The sequence below is a fragment of the Etheostoma spectabile genome, chromosome 9 (genome assembly GCF_008692095.1).
Source record: "Etheostoma spectabile isolate EspeVRDwgs_2016 chromosome 9, UIUC_Espe_1.0, whole genome shotgun sequence".
In the NCBI taxonomy this organism is placed as follows: domain Eukaryota; kingdom Metazoa; phylum Chordata; class Actinopteri; order Perciformes; family Percidae; genus Etheostoma; species Etheostoma spectabile.
The window spans coordinates 10,849,734-10,863,823 of NC_045741.1; the positions used below are offsets into that span (position 1 = coordinate 10,849,734).

The window sequence follows — 14,090 nt, forward strand, 5'->3', positions numbered from 1 at the left end:
GGGGGGGGATTTCTAATCCTAGCGGATTTTGTTACATTTGGACAGAGCCAGGTTAGCTGATTCCTTCTGTTTACAGTCTTTGTGCTAAGCTAAGTTAACCAGTTGCTTGTTGCAGAACAGAAAGACATGTGAGTGGTGAATTCTCTCTATTTCTCTGCAAGAAAGCGAATAAGTGTATTCTCCAAAATATTAAACAACTTTTAACTAATTATTTCTCCAGTAGTGACGGATTTGATATTACGGCATGTTGACTTTCAACACTGTCCAACGAGCCCTTGATGCATCACATTGTAGCTAGCATGGACACAATAGCAGGGTGGGCTAGAGGAGTCCTTTAAGATAATCCTGTTGCTTGACCTTCAGGACAGAACAGGCTCATTATGACCCACTCCAAACAAGTGTTGAGAGGCCGAGCTGTGAACAAGAGAGGCAGTCAGGGGCAGTCTAATGTCTGCTGACTGAAGTATCGTCTTCAGAAAGCCGTCTGCCTCAGTACAGCACCAGGAATAGCTCAGAAATAAACGTCTTTGTCAGTTTACAAATGAATCAAAACTTCCTGCATTTCAAATAACATTTTCATTCTTGTTGTTTGTTGAAATTTAAATGTGGGTTGGTAGTAGTCTACATCCATGATATTTCCTTTCCTGTTACATTACTACAACATTCTACCGTGGGAAAAATGTGTTTTTAAAGAAATTAGGATGATCCTTGTTGCGCTGGATTCAAATCCTCCTCAGCAATAATAACAGCACACTTCACATTACACATCACACATTACAGTTTATATTGAAGTGCGACATGCAAAGGCTAGTAAAATGTTTATGAATATGTAGCGAATCTGTCAACATGGGTAGCTGTTGATAGGTTTACACAGGATCTGGATAGGTTAGGAAACCAGTGGGATGAAAAACCAGAAGGCACATAACACCGGGATTGCTCTCGTTCTGCCAAAAATTTCGCCGGATGAGACTCTTTTCGGTTGTCCGTTTTCGGATGTCCTATTACCTTCCGCCTTCTTTGTGTTGGAATTCCAAAGTCCGGTGGATTTCTGAGGACTATGGTTAACTGCTCCTCAGATCCCTGAAGGTAAATCCAGACAGCTAGCTAGACTATCTGTCCAATCTGAGTTTTTGGTTTTGAACGTACACATGTTCCACCAAAACAAGTTCTTAAGTAGTATCTCAGAATTACCTCCATGGGCAGGGGCCTTTCATACATTACTTTATGGGGTTACAGATTAGGTGTAAAAAAGAAAGAAAAACAGAATAGCCCAAGCCAAACTTGTTATCCAGGATGTCATTACATTTGCCATACCATACGTTAATTGTCATCCATAAAAGCCTTTTCCCGAACAAAGTTTGAAAATGCAAACAATAAACCAAAATCTCACCTGTCTTGCTTTTCAAAGTGTGTAAGCTAAGCAGCTAAACAGGGTTATTTCAGTACTACATTACAGTTTATTTTCTAATTCTACTTATAAAAGTATATTTAAATATTTTCTACATGAACACTAACGGTTACGATGCAGAGCTTTTCCCTGCCACGTGCAGATTTAGCCTGTAGTCTTACAGGTAGGATATCAGGTGTACATTTAAGGCACTAGTAGAGGATCTTTGTTTTAAAAAGTCAGCTTGAAACCTTAAAAAGCAATCTGGAATCAGTGTTGTTCACTCATGACAGTTAGCGCTTTAATAAACAACCAGGGACGGTGAACCAGACAAAATATATATTTAATATATAAAACACGTTTTTCAGAAATGTACAGAAATGAATGTATATTTGCTACATTCATTTCAGTACATTTCTGAAAAACAATATGATTTTATCTGGCTCACCATCCCTGGTTGACAAGCACAATGCAGTGGACGTGACCTATGTCATGACGTAGGTGTGTTATTCCTCTGAGTCTGACTAATGCATCACTGTCTGTGACTGCCATATCTAACAAACTGGCAAACAAATTTCTTCCTCTTTATTTGGAGAGCTTCTGCATAGAAAAGACTAAGCTGGCAAATAAAATGCAATAAAAAGCAGCAGAATAGGCTGCTGTTCAAATCAAACAGTCAAGACTTTAATATTATACTGATGCTATACAGGAGAAATATAAACTCACTTTTGAGTAAAAGGTGCAATATGACATATACAGTAAATAACAAATTACGGTACTATGGTAATAATTCAATATTGAGGGACAGAAAAACCACAACAACAACATATTTTGAAATCTTTAAATATACTGTATTACTATTATGGTCACAATCAATACTTAATCAGTCCCCTAACATTGTGAGAATATAATAAATTTAATTTGATTTAAAATACAGTTTATGCTCATTTTCAGGTTCATAATGGTATTTAGGGAACAAGCCAAAAAGCGTAATATGTACTGTATAGTGTGTGTATACAGTATATTTAAAACCTACAATACCAGTGAGAACTCCTCTTTTATTCTTCACCAATGCAGGTTGTCTAGCGCAGTTTTACAATATACAACTCTCTCTGCCTGAGACAAAAAACGATTATTAACTTCCTACAAAATTAACCTATCTTCTCAAGGAAATGTAATTATCAAGGCAGATGTTGGGACAAAAAACCTAATTGCGAGGTTCCTCTAAGGTTTTTTTATTCAGTGTGTCAATCTGTCTGTCAAATATAATTGCATCTGTCTGGAGAGTGTTGGATCTCAAAATGTCTAGTGAAGCTACAGATTCACAGATCCAAAATCATGTTATGTGTACCTATGATTAAAGATGGTGTTAACAGTAGGTTGAAAGAGAAATAAAACAACAAAAAATGGAAAAAGAAGCACAACTGTCCTTTCTGGGTATGTCTTTAATTTGACACAGAACGTCATTGATATCAGGGCACTAGTCTTTAAATCGGCAGAACATCAATGACATCAGGGCTCTAGTCTTTAAATCGGCAGAACGTCAATGACATCAGGGCTCTAGTCTTTAAATCGGCAGAACGTAAATTATATCAGGACTCTAGTCTGTCAATGATATCAGGGCTCTAGTCTTTAAATTAGCAGAACCTCAATGATATCAGGGCTCTAGTCTTTAAATCGGCAGAACGTCAATGATATCAGGGCTCTAGTCTTTAAATCCACAGAACGTCAATGATATCAGGGCTCTAGTCTTTAAATCCACAGAACGTCAATGACATCAGGGCTCTAGTCTTTAACTTAGCAGAACGTCAATGATATCAGGGCTCTAGTCTTTAACTTAGCAGAACGTCAATGATATCAGGGCTCTAGTCTTTAAATCCACAGAACGTCAATGATATCAGGGCTCTAGTCTTTAAATTAGCAGAACGTCAATGACATCAGGGCTCTAGTCTTTAACTTAGCAGAACGTCAATGATATCAGGGCTCTAGTCTTTAACTTAGCAGAACGTCAATGATATCAGGGCTCTAGTCTTTGGATCAACAGAAGATTAATGACATCCGGGCTCTAGTCTTTGGATCAACAGAAGATTAATGATATCAGGGCTCTAGTCTTTGATTGGTGTATTTACTGGCAGGAAGTCTCCAGTGTGTATTTAAATGTGTATGTACCTTTATGACAGAAGGCTCCAATGTAGGCTGACTGGTCACAGTTGCAGGAGAAACCACTGTCCCTCTCCACACAGCGACCCTGGTTCTGGCAGAGTGAGCCGTAGCTGCTACAGTGGCCTGGGCATCCAGGTCGGACCCCTGGGGTGATCTTTGCCCTCTCCTCCAGGTCCAGAGTGACCCCGTTGAGTTGCAGAGAGCGGATGCATCCCAGAAAGCCTTTTTGTCTGGACGCGGTGCCTCCTGCCAACAAAAACAGTACACATGATACACTAGTACGAGCACATTCACTGTGAGTTGCCTCGGGTTTGACTGACACCAAGTAGCCCAATCAGAGCTGAAAACCTGCCCATGTTCAAGAGCATCCCCATAATTTAAATAATAACAAAACTTAAATCGCCCAATCTGGCAACAATGGTCACACTCATTTCATTCTGTCTCTGTGTAATTGTAAATGTGTAATTCTTTTGTTTTCTCTGCAATAAAGAATATATGATTGACATGCACATGTCTGCTCTGCTCTGCAGGGCACTGAGACACTGACACTGCCTGGGTCACTGGGCTGGCTGTTGATTGGCTAACTGTGTGGCTGAGATTCAAGAAGCATGATGTAAGCAAAAGAAAAACCATTTTCCTCCTTTCACCTGACAATTAACATTCTAATATAGAAACCTCACACCGTTCACAGAGTTTTGAGCACACAATTGATTATCATTTACAAATTTATTCACTAAAAATGACCAGAAAAGTGGCCAAAACTTAAAACAATGGCCAACAATACATATAAAAGATGCTTCCATCCCTCAAAGAACTAAGCAGAAAGATAAAAACACAGATATCCGGTCACATCAGCCAACACAGACACTATAACTATACATTAATTAATTAAGTATATATTATTTATATTATTATATAATATTTTAACTATGGTTCATACAAGGATGTGTGTTACAGTGTGTACACAAAATAAATTCCTTCCCATGGCATTAAATGAAGCTGAACTAGAATAACGTGTTATATAAATTTAGCCAAGGCATTATTGATTTCATAGAAGGGAAGCTGCTCACATTATGGATTAATAATAATTTCTGGAGCACATGTACCTTCATTTTCCAAAACAAGAGAGTAGAGATACCCAAATGCATATTGCTTTTCTGTAAATCAAGTCGTTGTCAAACACAAAACACCCTCTCCAACAGCGGTGTAATTCATAAGGGCATCGCCGGTATAACATAAGGAGAACAACTCAGGATTACTTCTTTCTGGCTGTTCAGGGAGGATTATTAGCTCAACACTGCCAGCCAATCAATGCTGTTGGTTGATTTTCTCTTCAGAATGCTTGTTTACGAATGAACGACTGTCCATAATATTTGCTCAAAGCCTCATAATACAAGGTGGATTTTCATCCCCTCAGACACAGACAGAAAAGAGTATAAAAATAAACAGAGTTATGAATTTCTGTGGAAAAGATTAAATGAAGATAGGAAAGTTTAAATTGATGAAGTTCAGAAGAACTGAGAAACATGGAATTGTTGAAAAGTTGACCCAAAATGAGTCCTTCTAGTATTAAATAATCAGCTTGAATTACACGTTGAATTACACGTTGTCACAGTTTAAATTCCAAATGTTTATGTTAAGTGACATTAAATGTTTTTCTTATTGTCAACAAATCCCATGAAACAAAACAATGAATATTTACTATGAACGTTGTGTTGCCTGTCCAGTCACAGCCCGCTATGGCTGTTCCTTTTGTGCCATAGAGCTCCGTTGTTATCCAAAAGACACATCAGTGAGCCACAATGTTGCACTGAGTGACATTTTCTTTACTAAAATGGACATGGCCACTGTAGTTTATTTTGAATCAATCCCACATAGGCTGTCCTGCTGCTAGAAATAGTCACTCAAGCACCACGTGTGTATTGGTCCACAAGTGACAATAGTTCCCAACAAATGCATTATATCCTCCTGAGTAACGTTTGCTAAAAGCTTTTTAGGATATAACTGAGACCTGTAAAAAAGAAATAAACATTTGTAAAAAAAATGTAAAGACTTATTTCTTCAGTAGGACACATGGACTTGGGGTGTGAGTGTCATAAACATAGTAGAGAAGTCGGAAAGTATTGTATAGTATAAAATGCTTGTACATTCTTAAGCTACTTGTGAAAATGAGGGCTTGATTCAATGTTGCATAGAAAAAGACTTTCCAAGTCTTGTTTTCCATGCTCTTTCTAATGAGTATGTATTTCACAGTATGTTTTTTTTATGCAACATTACAATCAGCAGGTCAGTTGGGTCCCACACTTACCATAGCTTTCTCTCTTTTTTTCTAGCACAGAAATAATTTTCCCCCCACTTTACAGCCAAAATCAGCTGTATAAAATCAGCAAATTGTAAACACTACTCTCCACTTTCAAAGCACCACAGGCGAGGTGGGTTATGAAGGACTCTGAGGATGTGGTTTTCTTGTTATTGGATGCATGCAGCTGCCTGGTTTCCTCAACTCCAACAGCTGTCCTGCCAGGGACGTCTGTGTTGCGACTGAAACATTTATCCCAAAATCCTGTCTAATATGAATGGCAAAGTTCAGAATCACAGAATTTACTTTGCAAAATAAAGTTCACCAATTTCTCTGAATGGCTCCCTACTTTAGGATGGGTTGAGACAAAAAAAACTAATCCTCTGGTTCCCTCCACTCATGAAATCCAAATGCAATGTGCATGTATTGCTAGAGTCACAGTCTGAGATAAGAAAGGATAAGATGTGACTGCAATTATTACCACCGCTTACGTAGCGATTGATGATTAGGATTGGGCATAGAGAACCGATTCCTACTTGGAATCGGTTCAAAAATTATGATTTTAGGAGAATCACTTCTTTATTGGAATTGTTGGGAATACTTTAGAAGATTTGGTTTCAAATCCAATCATCGCTTCCCAATTTAATATGCGCAAGTTTTGGTTTCCGAAGCGGCCAGGCGCCTCTTGTGTTGCAGCCTTGGAGCACAGTAAGCAGCACTCTAGTGTGGCTTTATTTTAGATTGAAAAAGTCCTGTAAAACTGAAAAAACACCATTGAATCAAACTGAAACTTTCCTCTTATTTGTGAAAATGTGACCCATTTGAACTCCACCCATCAAAGAATTGGAATCAAGAATCGATAAGAACCGGAATCGAAAGAAAGAATCGGAATTGGAATCAGAATTGTTAAAATCCAAACAATGTCCAACCCTACTGATGAGATTAAAAGCATCATATAACCTCACACCTAATCTTAATCCTAACTTCAACTTGAATCTAACCCTTACTTAGGTTAACCCAAACCCAAAACATAACAGTACTAAACCTTTTAAATTAAAAACTTTGAACTGTACTCATATGTCTCACATTTTGAAGGCATTTGAAAACACACACAATTCACACGCCTGCATCTCACCTATGAATAACTGGCTGTTAAGCTGCAGATGAATGTGTCCGTCAGCAGGAGCCTCCTGCGTGGTGGCAGGGAACTCGTCGACACGTAGGGATGCTTCCTTCACATTTCGCTCGGCTCGCACGCTGTGCCACCTGTTGTCGTTCAGCGGGATGTTTGTCTCCACTCGCACTTCCAGCTGCCCGTTTCCCACATCAAAAGAGAAGACAACCTCTGAGGCAGCTGGAAAGGAGGATGATGAGCAGAACAACAGCAGATAAAGTAAGAAAACATAAAATCATGTTAAAGAGTGAAATTGTTGTACACACAGACTGTGGTGCAGAAGAAGATGCATTCGGATGCTTGGGCGCCTGCCACATCAGCAGAGTGAGTTTGACTTGTTCCCGCCGAATTCTAATGGACTGATTAACAAATCTTCCCTGACACTTTGCGATAATTGTGTCCCCTGATGAGTGACACTTTGCAAATCCCTTATGTCGCTCCCAAACACGTTGCAGTGCTATCTTTGCACAGACAGAAACACATTTTAAAAAATCCATCATGGCACTGTGTGTAATGATGTTGACACTCTTAAAGCTGTAGCACGATGAGAAGAAGTAGTATAATTACTTATTCACAATTTTTCACTCTGTTAGTACATTGCTCACACATTAAACACAGACCTGAATTACACACATGCTTAGGACCTATACATGCTCCACACACTAATGGAGAGATGGGATGGCAGTTGGGGGTTAAATGCCTAGGGGGTGAACTGGCACCTCTCTAGCTACCTTATTTATGAATGATTTAAAATAATTTGTTTACCAAAGACGTGTAAGAAACTAGAAGGTAACTCAGAGAGCGCAGACCTCTGCCAAGGCATCTCACAATGTTGATGCAGTCTGAATTTTCCCAGTTGAGAATTCCTTTTTCCAATTATTCTCACACATGAACGCCGCACAAATGCTGAATCTTGCAATGTTAACAAAAGTGAAGAATGACTTGTGTATCCGCCCCCTGCTTTGGATCCGCTCCAAAATGTAATGGGTTCTTCCTTGGCCCACACAACACCAGACTGACAGACAATCAAACAAACAAAACAGAACCAAATCTGTAATTTCCAGATCCAGTTGTAATCTCATATTTCTGATGTTCTAAATGAAATGTGTGAAATCCATTGAACCAGATTGTGCCATATTTCAGTGAACCCATTAGTCAGTGTTGTTCCTCCATCATCGTATGTTGGCAGACGTGCGAAGTGACTTCCTCCTGCCCGTCTATCTGCTAGCACGATGGACGGACAGCTGGACGCAGATCTAAGTGATTCAGAGAAGTGCCCAAGGCAGGGATTTTTTTACTGCTGCAGTTACAGACTCACATCTGTTAGTTTCTGTGTGTGGGTGTGTGTGGTGTGTGTGTGTGTGTGTGTGTGTGTGTAAAGATTTAAAATAAATATAGTGCAATAAAAAGTATGATAAATGCCTCTAAAAGGAAGTGGAGTAGAAGTAATAGCATAAAATGTAAAAACGTAAGTAAAGCACATCAAAATTGTACTTAAGTATAGTAAATGCAGCCTACTTAGTTACCTTCGCACACACACAGAAAGACAACATTCTACATGTTAACAGCAAGCAATTTCAGTGTGTGCCATCCCAGTGGGACTGCAACTCCAAACCTAAAGCAGGTTAACATGCTGTAGTCATTAACCTATGCAGCATTGTCACAGCTCTATTAGGTTAAAAACTTAACTACACAACTACTACAATAAAGAGAGGTGAGCTGGCCACATAGAATCCTTTCATCCATCATCACACTGCCCGCATGCCTACATTTAGGGGTGAAGTTAGCCAAGTGGTCATCATCCCTCATGGATGATCTGACAGCGGAGAGAAAACTGTACTGCTGTGGGATTGTAGAACCATTTCATAGAAAAACCCGGAGGCATAACTTAATTTAGAGGCTGCTCTCTGGCCCAGCTCCAGTCATGTTAACAGAGGTAATGATGATACAGAGTCACCTCAACGCCAGCTGCTGTCATAATAATAGCAGAAATAATGGTGCCATGAGATAAGAGACGTGCTCCGCTGTAACAATAACGGGGTTTCCACCAGAAGCACTATCTGTGTTAGATCACCGTACAATTTGGCCACTTGGCTCCTCAGACTCCGTGCTAGAGACTTCTTCTTCTTCTTCTTCTTCTTCTTCTTCTTCTTCTTCTTCTTCTTCTTATTTCTTACCTTTCTGTGCAGCAGAATCATTTAGGATTGTGCTATACACATATAAGCATTTTCAGATCTGAGGCCCATATCAGCATGATATCATTAAATAGACATTATTAAATACATTTTTTCAATTGACATTGATCCATCCTTTCATCCACCCATTGAAATTACATCTATTCCTTTTTCCTAATTGAAGAATCCAGAATCTATGAATATGGACGCTTTTAATTTCAAAGGTTTAACTGCCACAACTGCAACAAGTTGTCTCCTGCTTCACTGAAAGTCCATCTTTAGTGTCTGTGCTCTGGTGGTTCCACATTACACTTGTGTAAGTGGCACATTGGCACATTGGCTTCTACACAAGATGTGCCAAAAACATGCTGATTTGTAGGTGTCTTTAACTCAGATTTAAGGTGAGCACGGAGTCACTTTCCCCCTTCAGCAGAAGGGAGGTGAAAACAGCAGTCTATGGTTAAACCACAAGTGAAGTAACAACCCATTTTTGAGTGAGGGGGAACTTTAACGTCATTTTTGATTGATCTGTCCTTTCTTCTTGGGAGGACAGGCTCCCACTACCAGGTTTTAAGGATGTAACCAAAAAACATTTATATGGTAATGAGGCAGAACATTGTTGAGTTCCAACTTACAGCTGAGTTCGATCCGGATGAAGTCCTTGATGCCCAGATTTTCTAAGAAGACCCCAGAGGATGACGTTGTTTTAAACAGGAAGGAGATGTCTGCATTAAGCTCTCCGTGGAAGGTGGGGAAATGAAGGTAAGATGTCTCTTTGTCGAAAAACGCAGCGTTCCAAAAGTTCTCTGAAAGACAAAGTTCTTAAATAATTCATATGCTTCCTTAATTTTTTTTTAATTCAAAAGGGATGAAAAATCCTTTTTTTCAAAAAGTGGATATATCACTCTGGAACAAAGCTAATTAAAAGAAATGTCATCATGATGGCTGTATAATGAAAATCGTGTAGTAAACAAATGCACCAACTGTTCAGGTAATTAGCTGAGAACAAAGGCACAACTCTAGCTACGCTATCTCATTTATGTTGATTTATCTTACATGGCATTTAAACTGAAGGCTGAAATTAGAAGCAATTAAAACAAGGTAACATACAGTATATCATATCACTTTGATTAGTTTACTATAAAGCTTTTCATTAGAAGTTGTTAGTAAAGAACATAAAGAGAGTCATATTTTATCGACTGGTCTGCTAATTAGCTCGTTTAATTGGCCAAAAGCCATGAAATGGCAGGGAGGAGATTCGATACAGGGATTCCTTTGGTTCAGTTCACGGTATAGTTGAATAAAACCAATTTATTGATTAATAGGAAAATCCATCAGAACACTGTTATGAGAATATCCAAACAAGCAACAATACGTGTGGGAAAAAAACATCGATGCCAGCAACTGAAATGTACTTACTGTCTCCATGACAACGGAGGGGTCCCACCCTGTAGGCGGCCTCTGACCCCGGTCGTTGGATGTCACCCAGCACCAGAGACCTGACTGGGAGGGTCTCCTTATGGGTGAGCAAACCTGAGTCATTAGCCCTTTAGTAGGTGGAGGAGGAAGAAGGGAAAAAAAGGGGACGAAGGCAGAGGTGCGGAAGTTAAAAAGAAGGAGGAAAAGAGGAAGAAGGAGAAGGAAGTGGCGATGGGGGGAGTAAATTGAGGAAGAAAAGGAGAAGCAAAAGAAGGAAATAGAAAAAGGGGGGAAAAGAATAAGAAAGAAAAGAAGGTGGGAGGGAGGATGTGGGGAAAGAAATGAAGGAAAGAAAAAAAGGAGTGGACAAGAAGAAGGAGGCAGAGGAGGTGGATAAGGAGAAGAAGGATGAGAGGATGGAGAAGAAGAAATAAAAGAAGGAAGAGGAGGAGAAGTAGCACATAAGTAAATAAAGAGAAAAGGGAGAAGAAAGAGAGGAAATATGATAAGGAAGAAATGGAACATCAAAGAGGATAATAAGGGGAGGAGGTGGGTTAGAAGTTAGAAGAGTGGAGGAGGATGAGAAGGAAAAGGACAAGAGGTGGAGGGGAAGGAGAAAGACAGGAAGAGATTGGAGGAGGATGACAAAGAGGCAACGGTGAAGAAGAAGGGCAGGAGGAAGGAAGAAGATGGCGACAGAGAAGACAAAAGAGGAGGAGGTGAAGGAAGGAGCATAAAAGGATATAGGAAGGAGTAGGAGAAGAAAACATAAGAGAAGAAGTAGGAAAGGAGAGAAGGACGTGTGAAATAAGATAAAGAAAAAGAAGGGATGATGTGTAGAAGATATTAACATTAGAAAGTTGAATGAAAGTTGATCGTGCATACAGGCGACCTGAACTCAAACTTAACTGTGTTGGGGGACATACTGCAACACTCAATGTCTTGACTGTGTGACATTTGATCTCGGGGGTTTACATGCAGATGTTCAAATGAAGAAAAGCATTTCAGCTGACACAAGGCTGAGTGATTCATCTGCACATTCAGCACCACCAGTCCCTCTCTCTGCTCCATGGTGTTTCAGCAGTCAGCATTGTTGCTGGGAATTTTTGTTAAAGAATAAATCTAGGACAGTAGGCACCCACAGCGCAGGTGAATGTGATAAAATATTGACAGCATGAAGAAAGTCTATGAGAATAAAGTAGGAGTCGCACAGATTTAGGCAGGGAGATAATAGAAAGAAGGACCCTTCGGCTATCCAGACAGTAGCAGGATTGGTTATAATATGGGAAAATGGGTCTTACTGCAGAATTGGTCACAGGATTGGAAAAGGTGACCTAAATACATAATTGCTTACAGCATGGATAAAAGGATTTAAATACATATGGATGTTGCATGCCTCTTTTCTTTCCAGTATGGCAGGTTGCAATGATAAACACGGAATTCCTTTAATGACTTGATTAGAGCAGTGAGCCCAATTTCACTGAATTGTTTAATTGAATCAGAAGCAATTGATGTCTGCAATGTTTTATGTCTATACTGAAGAAGAACAATAAAATATTTCTTTTCATAGCTGGTCAAACCAAATTCTTTACATAGGTACTGTTTCTATATACATTAAAGTTGAGTTATAGTGACATTTTTAATCATTTACTATGATACAAATGCAGTTTCACCAGTTTGATGGTTAATGCATGCAACATACAATGTTTACCATCTTCCACAAAATTTTAATGGCAATCAGTCAAATAATAATTTCAGTCAGGGCCAAAGTGGTGGACTGATTGACTGAGCAACATCATCATCTCTAGAGCCATGCTGCCTTAAATCACTGGCCAATGTATTTTAAAGGAATATGCCACCGTTTGTTGAAACAGGGCTTATCACGGTCTCCCCTAGTTGTAGATAGGTGGGCCAACGCATTTTTTGTCTAGGTGCATGCATTGTTTTAGTCCGGTGCAACATTGGTAGTAGTTAGCTTAGCGTAGTGAATAAAACTCTATGTTGCTGGTTAGCATGTTGTAAGTAAAAGTGAGCCAACAAAAAAACAAGAACAACCTAATTACTTCTTGTGGCCTGCATATTCACAAAGAGAAAAAATAACAATGCAGATTAAGACTAGACGATTTCCTTGGCAGAAATTGACTTGGGACTATATTGGGTGGAAGCCCAGCCGAAGCACTGCTACATTGGTGCAGAGATCATGCAGCACCTTAAACCCCCCAACTTCCGTCAACATACCCGGCGTGAATAGCGGGCTATTTTTCCTACAGTGCACAGTGAACAGCGATGAACACGGCAGATTTTGTGAGAGACGACGAGGATGACTTTTCCGACAGTCAAGATCCAGAAGCAGTTTTCAAAAGAGGGGCTGCATGCTTTGGAAATAAAATTACAGGAGGAGGAGGAGGTTGCAATCACAGCCCGAGGATGCGAGGCACCCTACAGTCCTTGACTTTTTTTTGGGTGTGATAAATTCAACTGGGAAAAACGTCTGTCCACAGAGTAAGTGATTACTGTAAACATGACGCATGGTTATTTTACGGGATAGATCGACCCATATTAGACCTGTACTCACACAGAGTTGCTGCGTGATTTCTGGGCGCCATGTAGCAGTGCTTTGGCTGTGTTTCCACCCAATATAGTATAAATCAAGGAAATTGTCTAGTCTTAATCTGCATTGCTATTTGTACTCATTAGAAGTAAGGCACAAGAAGTTGGCCCACCTATCTACAGCTAGGGGAGACCAAGATAAGTTATAATTCAACAAACGGTGGCGTATTCCTTTAAAGGGCAGCTAACTATTGAAACAACACTCATTATTACCTGTCAACTCTCTGGTAATGCTCATTATTGTGGGGTAAACTGACAAACCTTGCCTCCATTATTTTACTTTAATGCCATAGTGCACTCCAACACGTCCCAATATGGACATAGAAAAGAACTCGGTGGACCACACATTGCCTCTTGTGGTGTTATGGAATTCTTTGCCCCCATCTTAATCTTTTTTCATATTAGGACACTCAGTTGTTATTACATGAATGAAATAAATGTTTTCTGCATTTCCGTAGAGTATGTCAAGACACCTTATCATGCACTATTACATATTTAATATCAAGAATCAAAAGATCAGATTCTAAAGACCCATACATTGTGATTAAGAAATACATGAACAGTGTTTACTGGGTTCATTAATGTTTCTGAAGAACATGCAAAATCTTTCTTGTAAAAGCTTATTACATAATGGATATCAGGACACAGAACCATATTAAAAGGCACAGTACCATTGGTCGTGGTCAGCATCACAGTTGCAGAAGTGATTTGAATCCAGACAGTTGTCCTGCAGGGCACAAGCACACTGCCGGCTGCCCGGCTGAGCCCCGCCCCAGTACGTCTGGACCTGACCTGGACCCGGACCTCCAACCCACCAGGTGAAAGGAGTACCCTCTGAAACACACACACACACACACACACACA

At 39.7% G+C, this 14,090-nt stretch overlaps 1 protein-coding gene across 3 annotated transcripts in view; it reads right to left on the minus strand.

The window, feature by feature from the left end:
- The window catches only part of LOC116695823 (contactin-associated protein-like 4), a 91,486-nt gene that overhangs the window by 11,696 nt on the left and 65,700 nt on the right, over window positions 1-14,090 (minus strand). For all 3 annotated transcript variants that reach the window (XR_004333563.1, XM_032526307.1, XM_032526306.1), the window contains exons 14-18: window positions 13,898-14,060; window positions 10,617-10,744; window positions 9,833-10,003; window positions 6,985-7,203; window positions 3,557-3,796 (exon numbers count right to left, since the gene is read on the minus strand). Coding sequence is in view for 2 of the 3 variants with exons in the window: in XM_032526307.1 (XP_032382198.1) it covers window positions 3,557-3,796; window positions 6,985-7,203; window positions 9,833-10,003; window positions 10,617-10,744; window positions 13,898-14,060 (921 nt within the window). In the remaining variant the exon portion in view is untranslated. The remainder of the gene's footprint in view (window positions 1-3,556; window positions 3,797-6,984; window positions 7,204-9,832; window positions 10,004-10,616; window positions 10,745-13,897; window positions 14,061-14,090) is intronic.